At 46.7% G+C, this 22,310-nt stretch overlaps 1 protein-coding gene across 2 annotated transcripts; it reads left to right on the top strand.

The window, feature by feature from the left end:
- The first annotated feature begins 3,750 nt into the window (after positions 1–3,750).
- Positions 3,751–20,892, top strand: TRIM25 (tripartite motif containing 25). Of its 2 annotated transcripts, XM_079965455.1 has the most exons (9): positions 3,751–4,510; positions 6,045–6,140; positions 8,302–8,535; positions 9,846–10,002; positions 11,123–11,182; positions 11,427–11,519; positions 14,121–14,147; positions 15,830–15,937; positions 16,805–20,892. In XM_079965455.1, exons 1-9 carry the CDS (start codon positions 3,875–3,877, stop codon positions 17,332–17,334), a joined length of 1,941 nt encoding a protein of 646 aa, XP_079821581.1. In that variant the 5' UTR covers positions 3,751–3,874; the 3' UTR covers positions 17,335–20,892. The 2 variants fall into 2 exon arrangements, with proteins under 2 accessions (XP_079821581.1, XP_079821582.1); XM_079965456.1 differs by lacking the exon at positions 11,123–11,182.
- The last annotated feature ends 1,418 nt before the right edge of the window (positions 20,893–22,310 follow it).

Here is a 22,310-nt window from a genome sequence, read left to right as displayed (position 1 = left end):
TTATTATTATTATTATTATTAGTCCTGCTAGATAGGGATGGTGAGAATTGTAGCCCTCCTTTGGCGATCACTTGTAGCCAAGTAAGATTGTCTTCCTTGAACATGGTCTTAACAGTGAGTCCGTAAGTGACTGTGGAGGCCTAATCTGGACCCACACGTCCTTCCACAGTGGGGACATAGGTTTCCGGGCAGGAGTTGATCAGGGTGAGGGTTTGCCAAGCATGCCTTCCTCTTAGCACGTTTTCCCCTTTCATCCTGAGTTCGAGCATCTTCAAAGCCCATGACACCTTTGGTAAAGGCTGTTCTCCAACGGGAGCGCTCTCAGGCCAGTGTTTCCCAGTTGTCGGTGTTTATACTACATTTTTTTAGATTTGCCCTGAGAGAGTCTTTAAACCTCTTTTGTTGACCACCAGCATTATGCTTTCTATTCTTAAGTTCAGAATAGTGTAGTTGCTTTGGAGGACGATAATCAAACATCTGCACAACATGACCAGTTCAAAGAAGTTGATGTTGAAGAATCACTGCTTCGACACTGGTGATCTTTGCTTCTTCAAGTACACTGGCATTAGTCCGCCTGTCTTCCCAAGTGATGTGTAAAATCTGTTGGAGACACCGTTGATGGAATCTTTCGAGGAGTTGGAGATGGTGTTTATAAGTGGTCCATGTCTCACAAGCATACAGTAAGGTTGGTAGTACAATAGCTTTGTAAACAAGCATTTTGGTTTCCCTGCAAATGTCCCGGTCCTCAAACAGTCTGCACTTCAACAGCAGTTGGAGACCCAAGTTTGGGAAGCCCTACTGGCAAGTATTATAAACTGCAAAGGGTGCAAGGCGGCCAACTGATTGTCCTTTCCTACAACTCCACTGCAAGAATTCCCTGCCTCCTAAGCGGCAGTAAGCAGGCTGTCTTCACTGGGCTGGTGAGAGAGTATTAATTCCCACTTAAAAAAAATAAATCTGCAAACCTCAAGGTCCCTGTGGCATTCTCTTATGCTCCTGTCTTGGTTCCCATCCTGCCAACACTCCCCACCTGAGCTCGCTGTTAGAGGGAGCAATTAGACACCAGCAAGATACATGATGTGAGCAAATAGAACAATGATGTGCCCCTTTATACAAACACACACATTCCTCGTGTGCCAACAACTGGTTCATGTCTTATCACATGATTTTCCTTATGTTGATCACTTGGCATTGATGGATGGCGGAGTAATGCATATACGGTGGTAAGGTAAAGGTAAAGGGACCCCTGAACATTAGGTCCAGTCGTGACCGACTCTGGGGTTGCGGCGCTCATCTCGCTTTATTGGCCGAGGGAGCCGGCGTACAGCTTCCGGGTTATGTGGCCAGCATGACTAACCCACTTCTAGCGAACCAGAGCAGCGCACGGAAACACCGTTTACCTTCCCGCCGGAGGGGTACCTATTTATCTACTTGCACTTTGAGGTGCTTTCGAACTGCTAGGTTGGCAGGAGCAGGGACCAAGCAACGGGAGCTCACCCCGTTGCGGGGATTCGAACTGCCGACCTTCTGATCGGCAATTCCTAGGCTCTGTGGTTTAACCCACAGCACCACCCGCATCCCTTATATATACAGTGGTACCTCAGATTAAAAACTTAATTCGTTCTGGAGGTCTATTCTTAACCTGAAACTGTTTTTAACCTGAAGCACCACTTTAGCTAATGGGGCCTCCTGCTGCTGCCGTGCTGCCGGAGCACGATTTCTGTTCTCATCCTGAAGCAAAGTTCTTAACGCGAGGTACTATTTCTGGGTTAGCAGAGTCTGTAACCTAAAGTGTCTGTAACCTGAGGTACCACTGTAAACTCTATCCTTTTTTAAAAAAATAATATTTATTACTTTTAAAACTTACAAAAAAGAAAAAGGAGAAAGAAGACAAAAGAAAGAAAACAAAAAAGAGAAAAAACAATACAATATATAAACTATACAAAACACAACGTTAACACATTTAACTAAACACAATAAACTAAACAAAACAATACAAAAACAATTTAAACTGTAAACTCTATCCAATGGTCAGGCCCCGTTGACACATGCGTGTCATCCCGTTAGGACGACAACCAAACAACAAGAAATGCACACACACCTTCAGCAACCTCCATTCGTCCAGCACGGACGTTTTCGGGACACGCAGCACTCGATCGCCATCCTGACGGACCCCTCCCTGGGAACAGTGGCGTAGCATGGGGGGTGCAGGGGGGGCCGGCCGCACCGGGCGCAACATCTGGGGTTAGGGCAAATTCACGGGTTAGGGGCGCAAATCCACGGGTTAGGGGGCGCAAATCCACGGGTTAGGGGGCGCAAATTACTTGCCTTGCCCCGGGTGCTGACAACCCACGCTACGCCACTGCCTGGGAATAAAGCCTCATTTATAGGAGCCAACTCCTACGGTGCAGAGGTCCCTTCGACTTTGTTGTTGTTGTTGTTTAGTCATGTCCGACTCTTCGTGACCCCATGGACCAGAGAACGCCAGGCACTCCTGTCCTCCACTGCCCCCCGCAGCTTGGTCAGACTCATGCTGGTAACCTCGAAAACACTATCCAACCATCTCGTCCTCTGTCGCGCCCTTCTCCTTGTGCCCTCCATCTTTCCCAACATCAGGGTCTTCTCCAGGGAGTCTTCTCTTCTCATGAGGTGGCCAAAGTACTGGAGCCTCAGCTTCACAATCTGTCCTTCCAGTGAGCACTCAGGGATGATTTCCTTCAGAATGGAGAGGTTTGATCTTCTTGCAGTCCATGGGACTCTCAAGAGTCTCCTCCAGCACCATAATTCAAAAGCATCCATTCTTCGGCGATCAGCCTTCTTTATATTTAAGGGGTCTGTGGCCCCCCCAAAGTTAATTGCCATTGCAATTCAAAGTGTGGGCGTGCATGTGTGTACCCTGTCATGTGATCGTTTATGCGCAACGGGGTTTACTTGCCCCCCCCCCACAATATCTTATCAAAGTTGGCAACCGCCCCCCCCCGGCCCCGTTACATTCGACGGGTCTTCCGAGCAAACCTTTGCACAGAAACTGTGTGCATGGACTGCAGTTCACTCCCAAAGCAAGCAAGCATGCAAACATGGGCACGGCCAAGGGGGCGTGGCAGAAAGGGGCAGCTGCCCACAAGTCAATAAAAATCCTCAACTAACTGCATGGACATAGCCAGGATTTTTGTGGGGGGGGGGGAGAGCCTCAGGGAACTATGTATTTTTATTGATTGAGGGGGGCAGCTGCCCCTCCCTGCCTCCCCTTGGCTATGCCCGTGACTAGCTGAGGTTCTGCCCTCGCTAACGTAAAGCCTGTCCTCGCCAGGATTTTTCTTGGGGGGGGGCAAGCCTTTTTGGGGGGGCAGAACCTCAAGGAGCTATGTATTTTTATTGATTTCTGGGGGGCAGCTGCCCTTCCCTGGCGACGCCCGACTAGCTGAGGTTCTGCCCCCTCTAATATAAAGCCTGCCTTTCCCCCGCCCCCCCCCAGCAAAAAATCCTGCATGCAAAGGAGCTCCCTTTCGGCTAAGATCGGCTGGGCTTACTCGCGAGCAAACGGTCACACCTCATTCCCAACCCCGCCCCCCCCGCGCAGGAATTGCCCGGGGACGAGCATTGGGCGAAATGCAAAGACGTCTCCCGTGCTTTTCCTTAAGCGGCTAAGGGAAGAGGACCGAGACGCGCGCACGCGCCGGCGCCCCGCCCCGTCCAGGCGCGCCCCCGCCCTGCGGCTCTCCGGGCGGGGGCCACGTGATTTCCTGGAAGAGGGCAAGGCGCTAGGTCTCTTTAAGTTTCGCTTTCCAATTCTGCAAACGCTGCCAGTTGCTGCCACGGACGTGTTGGACGGCGGGGTCCGCTTCTGTCTCCGTTCCAGTCGCGCGCCCCAGCCATGGCTCAGCTGCTGCGCGCGCCCTCGGCCCCTTCCCTGGTGGGCTTGGAAGAGGAGCTGACCTGCTCCATCTGCCTGTGCGTCTTCGAGAGCCCCGTGACCACCCCGTGCGGCCACAACTTCTGCCTGCCTTGCCTGGAGATGACCTGGTCGGGCTTGCTGAGGAACTTCAGCTGCCCTCAGTGCAGGAGCTCCTTCGACAGTCGCCCCGAGCTGAAGAAAAACACGGTCCTCTGCAGGGTGGTGGAGCAGTTCCAGAGCGCCCAAGGCGAGCCCACCGAGAAGAAGAAAGGCCTTGGAGATGCCACCACCAAAACCACCACCAGCAGCAGCAGCAGCACCCGCTCTTCGGTGGCCTGTGACAGTTGCCTGGAGAAGGTGGCCGACAAAACCTGCCTCACCTGCATGGCCTCCTTCTGTCCGGAGCACCTGCGGCCACACCTGGAGAGCCCCGCCTTCAAGGGCCACCAGCTGGTGCCGCCGGTGAAGGACCTCCAGCGCCGGAAGTGCCAAACCCACCAGAAGCTCCTGGAGTTCTACTGCAAGGAGCACAACGGCTGCATCTGCTGTTTTTGCTTGGTCGCGCACAAGGCGTGTGCCACCGTCCCCTTGCAAGAGGCCAAGGACGAGAAGGAGGTGAGATGGGGCCTTGGCCGGCTTCTGGCGCCGTCCAGGTGTACAGCCGTACCTTGGAAATCAAATGGAATCCGTTCCGGAAGTCTGTTTGACTTCCAAAACATTCGGAAACCAAAGCACGGCCCCGTTGGACGTTCGGCTTCCAAAAGAACGCTCAAAAACTGGAACAGTCACTTCCGGGTTTTGGTCGTTCAGGAGCCAAGACGTTCGAGATCCAAGGTACGACTCTATTGGATTCCCAAATCCCGTCAGCCCTGGCCAGCACAGTAAATGGTCAGAGGGGCGACATGGAGATTGTCATCTAAATTTGGAAGGCGTGTGGCTGGGGGAAGGCTGGTCTGTGTCGCAGATGTTGCTCATGCGGCCTTGCAGTTAGGCACTCGCCTGGTAGGCACAGAGGCAAGTGAGCAGGCTGGTTGAGGAGGGGCAGAGCACTATGGTTTGGCAGCAGAGCATCTGTTCATGGTGTCCGGGAAGGGGGCACAGTGGGCGAACAGAACCCACCACGTCCCAACCCAGCTCTCAACCAAACCAGAACAGCACCAGCCCTGAGCTGCTTTGCGAGGCCTTGCAAAGCGGCTCAAGGAGGGCCGTGAGAGAAGCACGCTGTATACCCTTCGATCCATGGACATAGCTAGGATTTATGTTGGAGGAAAAGACACCCACTGGTCAGCATCCTCTGTCTGGCTCTGTCCAGCAGATTCAGAATGAACTGTCTCAACAACATTTGTTTTAAATTCCTTTCTTTTGCCCCCAAGTGCTCAAAATCTTTCTACTATTTCTACTTTTAGTCAAATATTTCTATTTATTTGCTTGATTTGGGGGAGGGAAGCTGCCCCTTCCCCCTGGCTATGCCCAGGGACTGGGCTCAAAGGACATGTGGCTGTTGCAACGAGCCTAGCCTTGTGAAGTTATAGTTTCTATGCTGGGTGAAGAGGAGAGGGAACTGGGCTGGTGGAGGAGGGAGGCATGCTGTTCAAAAATCACAATGTGAGGAAAACTGTGAAGCCAGCCAATGCCTCTACATAGCCCCCCCCCCCCCCCCGTTATTTCAGACATTGCAATATACAGTTGTACCTTGGCTGTCAAACGCCTTGGCATTCGGACATTTGGGCTTCTGAACGCCGCAAACCTGGAAGGGACTGTTCCAGTTTGCAAACGTTCTTTGGAACCCGAACGTCCGACGGGGCTTCCGATTGGCTGCAGGAGCTTCCTGCAGCCAATCGGAAGCCGCGCTTTGATTTCCAAATGTTTGGGAAGTCAAACGGACTTCCGGAACAGATTCCATTCGAATTCCAAGGTACCACTGTACTCCTATATTGCAACATTTAACTGGTTATATATATCACAAAGTTCAAAAACAGGTATTGCCCAACCTTAGTCAGGAATGGTCAGGAAGTATAGGTGTTGCAAGGTGTTAATATCCGGAGGGAAACTGGTTCCCCTTTTTTGCTCTAGAGCAGGAACGACGTGTCTGTGGATGTCAATAGCTGATCTGTACTCTTAAAGCGGAGCCTCTTTTATTCTCTTACAGTCCCAGCTGAAGCAGAGACTAACGGAACTCTATGCTCTGAACGAGAAGGCTTTGCAGTCCTTGGACCAAGTGCGAGTGCAGCAGAAGCAAACCAGTGTAAGAAATGATTCGTGTTTTCACAGCTTTCTTTTGATAAGAGGGGTGGGAGATTTGTGCACCAAAAGCGACCCGCCTTGAGTTGAAAGGGAAGACCAAGATGGCGGATGTGAACCTCAGTCAGATGGCTGGTGGCCAGCTGGTTAACATCAGCCTGCCGTACCACAGTCTTACACTGCTGGTTGCAATAGATATTTTCTACTGTCCCTGGAAACGGCTCACAAACGTGATGAAACAGACTCATTTTCCTACTCATATTGAAATACTCAATGAGGCCAAACTTAGATTCACAAAATGTTTAGGGGTATGCGTATCCCTGCGTCTCCCCAGAAAAAAGTGCTGTGTGTTTGTGTGTATTATAATTTTTATTAAATTTTCTAAATTACATTTCAGAATATTCATTTAAACAACCTTAAAAGAATGACTTCCCTTCTCTTTCCATGGTTCAATTTGCATGCCGTACATCCCTGCATATTTTACAACAGGAACTAAACCATTCAGTAATCCAGTGTTACACCCATCAAATCTTATTTACAGAGTGTTTCTTTTTAAGGCACAACATGCGACAAAAGGTTGTTGCGTCTCCCTATAGGGCTCAGGTTTGGGAGCTGCCTTTTGGTATTTAGAACCTGACCATTTTATTATACCTGTAGAGCAGGTTGTAAGGGATGCGGGTGGCGCTGTGGTCTAAACCACTGAGCCTAGGGCTTGACAATCAGAAGGTCGGCGGTTCAAATCCCCACAACGGGGTGAGTTCCTGTTGTTTGGTCCCAGCTCTTGCCAACCTAGCAGTTCGAAAGCACGTCGAAGTGCAAGTAGATAAATAGGTATCGCTCCTCCAGGAAGGTAAACGGCATTTCTGTGCGCTGCTCTGGTTTGCCAGAAGCGGCTCAGTCATGCTGGCCACATGACCCGGAAGCTGTATGCTGGTTCCCTCGGCCAATAAACGAGATGAGTGTCACAACCCCAGAGTCGTCCACAACTGGACCTAACGGTCAGGGGTCCCTTTACTTTTAGAGCAGGTTGTATGCTACCTCAAGAGTAGCAAAGGGGTCCTGCTTTCATTTCCTCCTGAAACATCCCTATGTAGTGCAACAAGGGGCAGTCTTTCATTTAACCTTGCGGCATACATCTCTGCTCATCCCTTAGTACAGGCATAGGCAAACTTGACCCTCCAGATGTTTTGAGACGACAACTCCCATCATCCCTAGCTAACAGGACCAGTGGTCACGGATAATGGGAGTTGTAGTCCCAAAACATCTGGAGGGCCGAGTTTGCCTATGCCTGCCTTAGTACTTTCTGTAACTATGCTGGAGACTTGAGTAGACTCATTCCTTCTCTCCGCTCCCCACAGCCCCACCCTCCATCTCTTATATCATCTACCATTTCCCTTCTTAACTGACACCACAACATTTCATACATCCTGGAAGCTCACGGTTATTTGCCAATCCCTTTTGGGTTTTGGTTTTTTTTTTAAGTTTTCTTTCTCATTTCCAAAAATTTTCTTTACCTCAGAAGTCTCTCCCTTTTTGTACAAGTGACTCTTTTCCAGGCCAGTAGGTACATGTCCTCTTGAGTGGGGAGAAGACAGAGAATGTGCAGTTTATTAAATCTGTTTTTTTAAAAAAATTAGAAATGCCTATTTTAAAATGCATGCTAAGGTCTTAGTGAATAAAACATTTCATTTTTTAAATAATAATTTTTATTGATTTCCAGTTTCAATCCAATAATAGCCTTATTATAACAAGACCAAATCATAATACAGTTACTAATACCAATTGTTCAAATACCAAATTATATAATTTACGTGAATTGATAGTTTGATTATTTTCTTTATTTCTGCGTTCCAAAATCTTACTAATTTCAATTACATTCTGGTCAAAATAATAATACCTTATACAACAACTGCAGTATTAATAACTTCTATTTGTGTTGACATAGTAAATGATTTATAGAACTAAAACATTTCAGAAAGCTGTGTTCAACATTCACTTGAGGCTCCAGCTTTCTTCTATGTGATCTCCCACCTTTTTGCTATATAAAAATCTGACAACATTAAGCTTATTCAGTACTGATCCTGTAGAGTTCTCATTTGGCCTAATTACCCATTATCACTTTCTGAACTCTTATTTCCAAATCCTTTTTTTGTTTGTCTCTTCAGGATACAGCTAATCGGAAGTTGGACCTGCTGAAGGCAGAATTCCTGGAAATTATTGCTTTAATTGAAGAGGAAGAAAAAGAAGCTGTGAAGAAAGTCCTAGCGGAGGAGAAGAGAGTCCAAGATAAATACGAATATGTCTATAAAGTGCTGGGTAAGAAGAAAACCGAAATCCAGGGAGCGAGAGACCAGATTGAAATGACCTTGACAGAGGATGACGACATCACATTCTTAAAGGTAAACCTCTGTTTCCCTGAACCAGGGCCGGATTTAGGTCTGATGAGGCCATAAGCCACTGAAGGTAATGGGGCCCTTTATACGTCCAGCTGTCCTTTGTCAACAACAAATTGTCCCTGTTTTTTTGTGTTGAATATATGCTATATGGTAATTTATGGACCTAATAGGTCAATACACAGGGATGCGGGTGGCGCTGTGGGTTAAACCACAGAGCCTAGGACTTGCTGATCAAAGGGCGGCGGTTCGAATCCCCGCAACAGGTTGAGCTCCTGTTGCTCGGTCCCTGCTCCTGCCAACCTAGCAGTTCGAAAGCACGTCAAAGTGCAAGTAGATAAATAGGTACTGCTCCAGCGGGAAGGTAAACGGCGTTTCCGTGCGCTGCTCTGGTTCGCCAGAAGCGGCTTAGTCATGCTGGCCACATGACCTGGAAGCTGTACGCCGGCTCCCTCGGCCAATAAAGCAAGATGAGCACCGCAACCCCAGAGTCAGTCATGACTGGACCTAACGGTCAGGGGTCCCTTTACCTTTACCTAGGTCAATACACAACACAAAACACTGTTGCTGTATGTAGGTTTTATATTATTAGTTTTTTATTTTATATTTTGGAAATGTATGTCCAGTTTTTCCCCCTTTAAATTTTTTGGGGGCCCCTGAGAGAGTGGGGCCCTAAGCTATAGTTTGTTTAGTTTATGCATAAATCCGGCACTGCCCTGAACTCTTTTCGGTCCTGAACTGATTTCGTAGGGCAGCCTAGGCTTGGGTGCCACTATATTTCCATCTGCGCAAATGCTGCATGGCAGCAGCTTCCTATGACTGCTGCTCCAGAGGGCAGTATGTGATGATTACTGCCTTCTACACAAAGGTAAAAAGGTAAAGGAGCCCTGGATGGTTAAGTCCAGTCAAAGGCGGCTATGGGGTTGCACCACTCATCTCGCTTTCAGGCTGAGGGAGTCAGCGTTTGTCCACAGACAGCTTTCCGGGTCATGTGGCCAGCATGACTAAACTGCTTCTGGTCCAACGGGACACCGTGGCGGAAGCCAGAGCGCACGGAAATGCCGTTTACCTTCCTGCCACAGTGGTACCTATTTATCTATTTGCACTGGTGTGCTTTAGAATGCTAGGTTGGTAGGAGCTGGGACAGAGCAACGGGAGCTAGCTCCGTCGCGGGGATTTGAGCCACCGACCTTCTGGTTGGTAAGCCCAAGAGGCTCAGTGGTTTAGACCACAGCACCACCCGTGTCCAGACAAGAAGGGGATGTGACAGTGTGTAAGAGCAGAAATCCTCATGAGATCATCCGCTTTTATTTCAGAAGGCAGCAAAACTCCGGCAGTTACCCATCAAAGATGTCTTCATACCTAAACTAGAATTGGATCAAAACTTGATACACACCATTTATCAAAAAGCTTTTGGCCTCAAAGAAAACGTGAAACAGTTCTTGGCTCAACCCCAGGAGAAGAAAAAAGAAGGTACAGTGGTACCTTGGGTTACATACGCTTAAGGTTACATACGCTTCAGGTTACAGACTCCACTAACCCAGAAATAGTGCCTCAGGTTAAGAACTTTGCTTCAGGATGAGAACAGAAATCGTGCTCCAGCGGCAGGAGGCCCCATTAGCTAAAGTGGTACCTCAGGTTAAGAACAGTTTCAGGTTAAGAACGGACCTCCAGAACAAAATAAGTACTTAACCTGAGGTACCAGTGTACTTGGCCTGTTTTGTTTACTAGCATGCGTCTTTTGCTTATTGTAGCTCAGTGCACACTTACATGTGTCTGTTTTAAAGACTAAATGGTTTTGGTATAAATTATGAGAATCACAGGTCCAGGGTCTCTCGAACTACTGCTTATAATGACAGAAAACCATGTTTTTCTTAATTACCCATTACCTATTAATGTGAATATGGGTGAAGGTGGGAGCCCGATTGATTTGTAAATTCTGCATAGTAACTGACTTGGAGTGAGGAGACCTAGGTTAGAAACACAGATATATATAAGTTAGGCGCCAAAAAACTCCTTAAACCAGGGCTTCAGTAGCCGAAACAGAATACCTAGTTGCCATTTTGGGGCAGCCGGCTCAAAAGTCGTATTTTTCAGTACAACTGTTTGTTTCCTGAAATTCATTCTGACTGTGCAGATAAAATACAACAGATAGAATTCTACAGGATGTGTTGCTAGTGTGTGAAAACGGTCAAGATCCAGGCATGCACCTGCAGGTGGGGGAGACGTCAGGCACCATCCTTGGGCCCAGGCATCTTCCCTTGGTTACATGTGTCTGATAGCCAGGTACAAAACGTGCCTGGCAAATTTCGAATGCTATTTTAATCCCTTGGTCCAGTCTCTTGGCCTCACACCTCTCTGTCTGTAAAATGGGTTTACAAATAGTGTCCCCGTTGTAGTGGCGATTCTGGGTAGCTTATTCTAACCAACTGAGCTATCCGCCCACCGGGAATTATTCTTTCGGCACATTGCCTAGGAACAAATTTGGAACTGCTTGCCAAAATAACTTTAGGCAACAGATCCAAACCATACCACCAGATGTGTACACCTGTGGCATTGTTCCCAGGGGCAAACATATATACTTTACTTTCAGGAGCCGCACAGTGGAAACCAAAGCCTTTTGTGCAGCCAGGGGGGGAAATTGCTGCATCCAGTAAGTAAAAATGCATGCGACCCCCTGCTGCTTGCTAAATTCTTTTTGCAGTAGCAAATACGCGTCTTAACTCCAGCCTTGGTTGCTAAGTGGGTGGAAGGTCCTACGATAGACGCATCGCCTCCAGTCGTGAGCATGCCCATTCCTCCTTTTGCCTGGCTGTCTTTAAGATATGCAGCAAGATTCTTGCTTGCTGCAGAAGACCAATATGGCCACCCTTCTAACTAGTGTTTTCTTTTCAAAGGTGCACCAAAGAGAGATGACCCCCCATCAACATCTTCACAGGAGAAGAAGACAGAAGAGGATGCTACTGCTGCTGCTGCTGCTGCTGCCACTAGTGAGTGTTGAGGACACAAATTATTACTGATAATTTCCAGAGTCTGTCTGTCTCTCTCTCTCTCTCTCTCTCTCTCTCTCTCTTTCTCTCTCTCTCTCTCCCTCTGTCTCCTCTCGTGTGAGCAAGCAGAGCTATTGAGATAAGAGGTTACAGGAAGCCAGGGGCTCCTCCCAAGTTTTCTTACGCATGCAGCCTAAGTTGCTAATCTTTGAGAAGGTGGATATTTATTGTCTTTGGGCAGACAGCTATAATTATTGGCCTTCCCAAAGAGAAACGCTGTGGCGTAGCAGTTAGGACACTGGATTAAGGGTAAAGGTAAAGGGGACCCCTGACTATTAGGTCCAGTTGTGGCCGACTCTGGGGTTGCGGCGCTCATCTCGCTTTACTGGCCAAGGGAGCCGGCGTACAGCTTCTGGGTCATGTGGTCAGCATGACTAAGCCGCTTGTGGTGAACCAGAGCAGCACACAGAAACGCCGTTTACCTTCCCGCCGGAGCGGTACCTATTTATCTACTTGCACTTCGATGTGCTTTCAAACTGCTAGGTTGGCAGGAGCTGGGACCGAGCAACGGGAGCTCACCCTGTTGCAGGGATTTGAACCGCCGACCTTCTGATCGGCAAGCCCTAGGCTCTGTGGTTTAACCCACAGTGCCACCCGCATCCCTTTTCTCGCTGTAGGGAACTCTTTAAATATGTCTCGAGTCCTCAAGGAAGAGACCCTCTTATGTTACTGCTCCCTCTCTTCTCCCTAGCTTCCTCTAGGCGGCGCTGTTATAAATATAAGCTCCTTGGTGCAGGCAGCATCTCTTGTGCTGTTCTGCATACCTGATGGTAAAAGGGCGTTTCGGTTGCCAAAGTCCAAAGGTGATTGTGGCCCCCTTGTGTACAGCAGGCCTTATTTGCCAGGTGATGACCTGGGCTGTGCCCTTTGTTTGACATTCGCTGCCTCCACCCATTATGTTTGCTCAGAAAAAAAGCATACCTGGTTGCTGCAGTGAATAAGGCGTGAGGTTTCTGGAGATCGATTGGCGGGCCCTTTTCCCCGCCCATTTTTCACGATGATACTGATGAATTGCATGCAATTTCTTCCCCAACTCTGCTTGCTTTTAAGAAGGAAGATTCTTTCCAAAATGAAGTGTGTGTCTGCTGATGTAAGCTCTGGCGCTTCTTTTCTGATTAAAAACAAGGCTATAATAACAACAATTTATAAGTTATTACAGCGGCACCTCAGGTTAAGTACTTAATTTGTTCCGGAGGTCTGTTCTTAACCTGAAACTGTTCTTAACCTGAAGCAAGACTTTAGCAGGGGCCTCCTGTTGCCGCGCCGCCAGAGCACAATTTCTGTTCTCATCCTGAAGCAAAGTTCTTAACCCGAGGTACTATTTCTGGGTTAGTGGAGTCTGAAACCTGAAGCGTATGTAACCCGAGGTACCACTGTACTTATACCTCGCCCATCTGGCTGGGTTTCCCCAGCCACTCTGGGCGGCTTCCAACAGGAGATTAAAAATACATTAGGAACATCAGTCATTAAAAAACCTCCCTAAACAGGGCTGCCTTCAGATATCTTCTAAAAATAATAATAATAATAATTTATTACTATATGTAATACAGTGGTACCTCGGGTTACATACGCTTCTGCTGACCCAGTGCTTCAGGTTAAGAACTTTGCTTCAGGATGAGAACAGAAATTGTGCTCCGGCAGCGTGGCGGCAGCAGGAGGCCCCATTAGCTAAAGTGGTGCTTCAGGTTAAGAACAGTTTCAGGTTAAGAACGGACCTCCGGAACGAATTAAGTACTTAACCCGAGGTACCGCGGTATTATTATTATTCATTTATATGCTGCCATTTGACTGGGTTGTCCCAGCCACTCTGGGCGGCTCCCGACAGAATTTTAAAACACAATAAAAACCAGACATTAAAAACTTCCCTGTGCACGAGTCCTTTGTGAGCATCAGCAATGGGTGTCATGTTTCATCACCCCCATTTCCTTTTTGTTTTGCTTCCCGTGTTGTTGGCGGAACACCTGCCCTACCGACTGGCCAGTCCCCCCCCCCCCAACCTATTATTAGCCAAACCACCAGAATCAAGTCACAAGTTCACTAGTATTTCAATACCACCCACAAGGTAACACATGGTAGCTTATAACGAGTGTGAAGTTTGAAGAGTTTTTTCCTTTTTTTAATGTATAAAAATGGGTGATCAAAGATAGATAAATTTAGATAACCAGGAGAGACTGAGGAAGATGGCAGAATGAAACATGGTTCAATAAAAACATGGAGGGTGCAGCTAAAAGAACAAGTTTACATTTTAGAGTTGACAAGAAAACAATTAGATTTGTTTGGGGCCTGCCTTACATCTGTTGCAGAATGAGATGTCGGAGGTAGACTGGACTTCAGCTGGATAAATTCAACTCTTGAATGAAAATAAGTTTCAGTGACTCTTCCAGATAGCAAAGCTCTAGTCGCAAGGCACAGGTGTTCCATTCTTAGCACATGCTGAAGTTGCTTGTTTAAAAATATATATTGTTTCATTACGTTCCCCAGTAACCACAACTGTTTCATTTCCTCAGTAACCACAACTGTTTCGTTTCTCCTTTTTTTCAGAGCAGAGAAGGCGACCTGCTAAACGATGTAAGTTCACTCCTGCAAAAATTGTATTGCCTTGCTTAAAATTTAAGGAATAGCCGACCTGTCTTTTGAGCCTGGTGTCACAAGAGTGCTCTTCATGCATCTACCCAGATGTGTGGGGCACCTTGGCTCATGGCTCTATCCATAAAGTATCCCTGCCAACATCCCGTTTTATGTGGTTCTAAGCTAACAACGTCCTAAGCATATATCTCAGCTCGTAAAGCGGCTCATCTTCAGCATATGACAAAAAGTTGTACAATGAGGATGACGGTTGCCCTTCTGTGGGGAAGGAATTCTACAGTTCGGAGGGTTGTAAGCTAATTCTACGTTCTAAACTACAGTCGTACCTTGGATCCCAAACGCCTTGGTACTAGAATGTTTTGCCCTCAAATGCCACAAACCCGGAAGTGACTGTTGCAGTTTTCGAACACTCTTTTGGAACCTGAATGTCTGATGGGTCTTCCGAGGCTTCCGGTTGGCTGCAGGAACTTCCTGCAGCCAATCAGAAGCCGCGCTTTGGTTTCCAAATGTTTTGGAAGTCGAACGGACTTCCGGAACGGATTCCGTTCGACTTCCAAGGTACGACTGTATTGGTTTTAAGTTATATCATTGTTTTGCTGTAAGTTGCTTGTGGTTGGTTAGGAACCTTGCAAATGAATAAATGTTTCTCATGTTAACTCCTACTAAAGTTTCTGTGAACCAAATCACATTTCAGATGTGACCAAGCCACCAGAGGGAGTATTAGAGGCACGTAGCGGTCAGGTGAAGCAGACTTGAGAGTCTGCATGAATGCCTTGCTAGGAAAGCATCCTGGCTATGCTACCATGGGCAGTGAACAAAGTGGCCTATTTCGGAGCCAAGATCTATTTGCTTGCATTATGTACTGCCTTTCCAACCAAAACCATTTTTGTAAAACAGAATAAAGAGATGAAGACTCTGCTTTCTTCTTCTAAAAGTTAACTGTGTTGTCTTGCCTTGGTCAAGAGGGTTCAGCCTCAGGAACATCTAGATTTCAGGAAACAGATAAATCCTGATCTTTTTTCTGCCCACCCTTCTCCTAGAAGAATCAGAGGTTTAGGGAAAATAAGGATGTTTTAAAATGCCTCTGCTGCCTTGCTTAGATCTCCAGTGGTCCCAGAGTTGGGAGGGAAGGAGCTCTGAAGTGTTACTGAACACAAGGACCAGGGAATAGAAGTGTTTTAAGTGATTGAAAAAGGACCTTGGGCTTTTCCTCACCTGGGTTAAATGATGTTCAGCGGCTCCTGGCTCTTGCGATAATAATAATAATAATAATAATAATAATAATAATAATAATAATAATAATAATAATTTTATACCCCGCCCATTTGGCTGGGTTTCCTCAGCCACTTGGCTGCTCCCAACAGAATATTAATAAAAATAAAAAGCGATAAAACATCAAATATTAAAAACATCCCTAAGATTATCAAAGTTTCCTGCTTTCCAGTTCAACAGCTGTTCCTGTATCAATTGTTGGAATAGCGTGCAATCTTAAACCCAGTTGTATGGCGAAAAGACCCTTCAGATCCTGTTTGAGCAACCTGTGTGGTAGAGTTGAATAAAACCTTGCAGAAATTAAGTTGCCCTGTTTTGGTGATGGTTGTTTAAAATGTGTGTATTGTAAAAAAAATAATCATCACACGACTCCATTTACCTCCCTTCCCCAGCACAAAGTCCCAGCCAGAGAGCACGAAGTTCTAGCAGGCCTCAAGCAGGGATTCCGTCGATAACTCTGGAAAGCTTTTTAAGTAAATCCCGAGAAGAGCTTTTGGAATGTAAGTCACCTGATTCTGTGTATGCAAATTCAGTTCCCGGAATTCCATCACGCTCTCAACATTCTGTCACATTGATTTGGACTGGAAAGGTCCAGTGTATTTTTTTTAAGTATACACTATTGGCCAAACTTGTGGAAACCTTTTGGGAAAAGTGTCTTTCCGAGGTTTGATGGCTCATAACACCTGATTGGCTCTCTAAACACTCTTGCTCATTGGCTACATTCAACCTAAACAAGTTGTGCTCCCTTTTTCTGAATAAAAATAAAAATTAAAAAAAAAAGTCCAGTAGCACCTTAGAGACCATCTAGGTTTGTTCTGGGTATAAGCTTTCGTGTGCATGCACACTTCTTTAGATACTCTAAAACAGAAGTCACCAGACCCTTATATATAGTGGGAGGGTGGGGTGGGGTATTTCTCAGAAGGGTAGTAGGAGATGGGTGATTGGCTCAATGGGCATGGTAAATTTCTTTTCCTGGTTATTTGGTTATAATGTTTGACAGAATTCAGATAACTGAACAAACCTTGCTGCATTACATTCTTCATTAGTTTATATTTCCATTGATGTATAATTTTATGGTATTTCTCCCAAAATAGTGGTGTTATGAGCCATGAAACCTCAGAAATTTCCCAAAAGGTTTCCACAATACTAGTGTATTAATGTATGGTAATGTAACAGTATTGGGTCCCGTCCTCGTTCTCACACACTTTGTTTCTTTTTCCTCACACTATCTTTGTATAAATGAAATTCTCTTAATAGCAAAGACTATCCTGCTCTTCTTCCCCAACCTTCCTCAATTTCCCCTCTTGCTCTGTAAAATATCAAGTGGCCGTTCTTCTCACTTCTCCCCTGAACTTCCTTCTCCGCAGTTGCGACAAAATTCACTCTGGATTTCAACACCGCCCACAAGAAAGTGCTGCTCTCCGAGAGGAACACCAAGATATCCGTGTCGGAAACGCCTCAGAATTATGCCCACCACCCTCAGCGCTTCACCTACTGCTCCCAGGTGGTGGCCTTCCAGTGTTTCAAGCGAGGCATCCATTACTGGGAAGTGGAGCTGGAGCACAACACCTTCTGTGGGGTCGGCATCTGCTATGGGAGCATGGCAAGGCAGGGGGCAGAGAGCCGCCTGGGGCGTAATGGCAGCTCGTGGTGCATCGAGTGGTTCAACTCCAGGATCTCGGCCTGGCACAACGACATCGAGAAATGCCTGCCCAACACCAAGCTGAAGAAGATTGGCGTCTTGCTGAATTACGACGGCGGCTTCGTCATTTTCTTCGGCGTCGGCGAGAAACTCATCCTGCTCTACAAATTCCGGGCGCAGTTCACGGAAGCGCTCTATCCAGCGTTCTGGGTGTTCTCCAGCGGGACCACTATCTCGCTCTGCCAGCTGAAGTGAAGAACAAAACCGCCACCATTTGCTTTGCTCACATAGGGCCTGTCCGTATGTTAACTCCTCTCTGTATCTCTCTCTCTGTCTCTGTCTGTCTGTCTGTCTGTCTGTCTGTCTCTCTCTCTCTCTCTCTCTCTCTCTCTCAGAATCCTTGGCTTCAAAGCAAGAGTTCACCCTTTTGAAACTTGACCTTGCTTTCTGGGAATCTGAGGGCTACTAAATCAAAGCCACAATCCACTAAGAATGTTGTCTTGAAGAAGCCTCTCTGAGAGTGTCCTTAGGAAACTTTCAGAGGTGTTTTCCTGTTGCGCTTTCGGTGCACTGTATTCCTCAGGCACACAGAACTCCTGGCACGCGTTGTACATGCAAGTCTGGGGCATGTCTGAGTAGACGCTTGCTTTGCTTTGCTTCTGCCTCCATCCCTAATACGCTGCCAGGAGTTCCGAGCACAGGATATCTAAGGTGTATCCCCACTGCTGTGTCCCTGCTGGAAGAATTCAGTTCTTGCCGTATGGGCAGTGGCACACGCTCAATCACACTGTCTCAGGCAGATCAGGCTTCAAACAGATTTCTCTTTGAAATAGTCTGTTGTGATGCTTAGGGCAGTAACTTCTGTTGGGAGTTGCGTTTTGATAAACAAGAACAGCGCAGGGCTGTGGAGGTGGTTGGGCATTCCTGTATCCGATATTGCTAATTCTGCTCTTGAAGAAGAGCAGGGGCAATAAGTTTGCTATCGCTGCATGGAGGAGGGATGCAAAACAGTCTCTTCAGACTAACTACCCATGATGTTATGAAAGGAACCCACCCACCCCCCTTCAATTACTTGGAACGTCCATGGAGATGCAGATAAGCCCCTCTTAGCTCAATTTGTATCTTTGGAGTCATGGGAACTTAAGGAGCTGATTCTTTTGGAGGCTTTGAACCATATTCAGCATGCCAGGACAGGAAGGTTGGACAGGAAGTGCTCATGTTATGGTTGCACTTCCTGGTCAGAGACTCTTGCTAAAGGGGAACAGCTTCCTTTAGAACAACAAGAAGACATCACCAGCAGCAGTCCATGCTGAACACCTTCTGTGTCGTTGACCGCTTGGAATAAAGCACGTCACTTCTCATCCTGATCCTTGAAAATCTTAGCTGCGGCATTTTTTTCTGATTTTTGAGGTATTGGGAAGAGGCTGTGGGTGAAATGTGAGATCTTTCAGGCTAGTCTGGTAGATGGAATCTTCTGCTCTTCACTGTTGGAGGAGATTTTGATCCCTCTTGTTGGACACATGCAGTTCTCCAAGGGCAGACTTTGATAGTGTTTTGACTTAAAAGATCACTAGTGTGAAGAACTAGCATGCCCAACATGGATCATGTCTCTGAGTGATCCCTCCTAGTGGGCATTTCAGGCTTATTGTGTGATCTGCCAGTCAGCAAACTAGGAGGAACCTGAGGAAGCTGGAAATCTAAGATTTTCTAGTCAACATTCCTATGTCTTAGATTTCTTTATTTGATACCTGCTTCCGTGCCTTTCTGACAGTTACACATTATAAGCAATTGAAGAGAAGTTTGCAACACTCTTTATTAAAGAGGAACAAGCTGGAGGCACTGCTAAGGTCTTAAGAAAATGTGTGTTTTGTACTGTTGCTAGTAGGCAACATGTTTGGCCTTTCTAGGGCCAAACTTTCTAGGGCCAAACGCATACTTTGCAAAGATGCTTTTGACCACATCTCTTGCCTTGAAGCTCTCCAGTTTAGAAGCCTCACATACCAGGGGTCTTCTGGCAGAGGTGAAATGAAAACTGAGAAGCATCGATGCTAGGCATGAGCTGAGACCTCTGGAGAAAGCCTGAGATAAAAGCAAAATGCTACAGCAGGTTGGCCCACATGTTTAAGAATCAAGCCATGGGTTTCTTCCCGTAGTCAAAGGATCGAGGGATAACACACTGTTGGGAAATAATTCCTTTCCAAATATTCCAAGCAGTGACATCTCTGCATCCCTACTGCTAGCTGGGCTTTTGCACCAAACGACGACTCTTCAGAATAGTCCAGGAATCTGAGGCACAAGTTACTGAGACCTTCTGTGGAGCTTATGAAAATGTAGTAGATCGTTGGTCCTCTTCCAAAAAACCCCAAGGAAGTTCAAGAAAGCCAGGAAAGAGTGATGAATGAGCTGAAAACAAAGTAGGGTGTGAGGCAGACAAGGGAAACACTACCGCGTTAAGCCGTAGTGTGACTTTGAAACAAAATACAGAATAAACTTGAGGTAATGGAAGAATTGCTAGGGTGGAAGAATTGCTGGAATAGAGATCTGATTATTCTTTTCCAGTCTAGCAAAACCTTGGTGTTCAGGAGCTCTGGGACCACATTTCCCCCTAATGATCCATGCCTATGTATTGTAGGATTTGAGGACATCATCTCCCTCCATAGAGAGAATTTTGGGTGTGTATCCTTTTTCTCATAAGGCCTACTAACTTCTTTTTTGGTAGAAGTGCCCTTGAGGACTACTTTCTCAAATTAGTTGGGTATTTTACTTTAGGTATTCTTCCTACAAATGCTCGTGGGCTCTTGACACACTTTTCCATGTGTTTAAAGAACCCACAAGATATAAGGCGCAGTAGAACCAGTTCCCCCTATCCAAACTTTGTGTGATTTGGGATGTTTCATACAGTGACTTGGTTGATGCCCAGCTGCCCTTCTGCTCTCATTACGATCTGTCTTCTTTGACCTTTGCTGAAGTCTTCTGATTATATTTCAGTGGGTTTTGAGATAGGAATCTTGCTACTTTTAGTCTTTTGCGTGGCACAAATATTGACCACTGGCTAAAAGTTGATCACTGTTTTTGATTGTTGAGATAAAAATGAAAGGTAATCTGTTTCTTCTTAGGTTAAGGCTTGTTTCCTAGCCTAGAATACCATGGGGGTGTTATGGCAAGACAGGCAGTAGAATAATACTAATGGATCCAGTCAAGCAAAAATTAAACGTATTATGTCCTATTGGTTTTGAGTGGAAAGATGCTGAGCCTCATCTTTCAACTCTGCCTTGATAATCAGTGATACAGTTTGATTTTCTGCTGTTCTTTTCCCAGTCCCTTCACCGAAAAGCAATGTTTGCCTAGCAGTGTGGCTGTGTTTACATGGATACATGGTTGGCTCAATTATAATAATCTAGTATCTAAGCTACCAATTTCTGCCCAGCTTTTCTGTGTAGTAAATGAAATGAAAGCTTCTCTTGTCTGCAACACTGCTGGGAAATAACTTCAGCATGCTTGGAAACTTGTATAGAAGCACAGAACATAAAAATCAAAATCTAGCTAATGTTTCTTCTAGTTCAGATTGTGAACCATGTTGATCTGTGGGTTGGTTTTAGGAAGCAGAGGTTAAAAACAAGAGAGTGAATGTTTTTGGCATTCCTCCATTTTTTTGCCACTGGGCTGCCTTTTTGATTAGCCTGTTGCAATCTCAGACAAGACTATGTCAAATGTAATGTTGCAATGTATACAAGACTGCACAGCCTTTGTCTTGCAGTGTGCCTTGATGTTCATTAAGCGAAAATTCAATAAAGTTTGATTTTATGATCGTTACCGCGGAGTGATGATTGTTGGAAAAGACAACCTGCTGCCTCTGCCGGGGAATGAACACGGGTTTAACGTTAATCCTGAAAACTTAATTCACTTGTAGGGAATCTTAATTGAAAGCGCCAGGACCTTCGTCAAATAAATGCCAGTGAAACTTGCATAGGATTGCAGCGTCCACCTATACCATGGGTAGGCAAACTAAGGCCTGGGTACTAGATCCAGCCCAATCGCCTTCTAAATCCGGCCCACAAACGGTCCAGGAATCAGTGTGTTTTTACATGAGTAGAATGTGTGCTTTTATTTAAAATGTATCTCTGGGTTCTTTTTGGGGCATAGGAATTCATTTTTTAAAAAATAAATATAGTGCAACCCCCACAAGGTCTGAGGGACAGTGGACCGGCCCCCTGCTGAAAATGTTTGCTGACCTCTGACCTACACTGTGAACCAGGAAGTCTTTGGTCCAGATCTCACTAGGAGATGCACCTATCTCACCCATTGGGGGCATTCTTCACTTGTGTGCTTCTTCCTTTGGTGCATGAGCTTACCCTCTCAATGTTGACAGTGCTCTAGTTATCTCCCGCTTGGACTACTGCAATGTGCTCCAAGGTAGGTGGGGCTACCTTTGAAGGTGACCTGGAAACTACAATTAATCCAGAATGCGGCAGCTAGACTGGTGACTGGGAGTGGCCACTGCGACCATGTACGGTAACACCGGTCCTGAAAGACCTACATTGGCTCCCAGTATGTTTCCAAGTAGAATTCAGAGTGTTGGTGCTGACCTTTAAAGCCCTAAACGGCTTTGGCCCAGTATACCTGAAGGAGCATCTCCACCCCCAGGTCCAGCACCGAGGGCCTTCTGGCGGTTCTCTCCCTGCGAGAAGTGAGGTTACAGGGAACCAGGCAGAGGACCTTCTTGGTAGTGGCACCCGCCCTGTGGAGCGCCCTCCCATCAGATGTCAAGGAAATAAACCACTACCTGACTTTTAGAAGACATCTGAAGGCAGCCCTGTTTAAAAGGTAAAGGTAAAGGTACCCCTGCCCGTACGGGCCAGTCTTGACAGACTCTGGGGTTGTGCGCCCATCTCACTCAAGAGGCCGGGGGCCAGCGCTGTCCGGAGACACTTCCGGGTCACGTGGCCAGCGTGACAAGCTGCATGTGGCGAGCCAGCGCAGCACACGGAAACGCCGTTTACCTTCCCGCCAGTAAGCGGTCCCTATTTGTCTACTTGCACCCGGGGGTGCTTTCGAACTGCTAGGTTGGCAGGCGCTGGGACCGAGCAGCGGGAGCGCACCCCACCGCGGGGATTCGAACTGCCGACCTTTCGATCGGCAAGCCCTAGGCGCTGAGGCTTTTACCCACAGCGCCACCCGCGTCCGGAGTTTTTAATGTTCAATGTTTGATCGTGTTTTTAATATACTGTTGG

This window comes from Podarcis cretensis (genome assembly GCF_951804945.1).
Source record: "Podarcis cretensis genome assembly, chromosome: 2".
NCBI classification, from domain to species: domain Eukaryota; kingdom Metazoa; phylum Chordata; class Lepidosauria; order Squamata; family Lacertidae; genus Podarcis; species Podarcis cretensis.
Note: the sequence above shows the minus strand (reverse complement) of the source record. Positions and strands in the feature narration are given on the sequence as shown.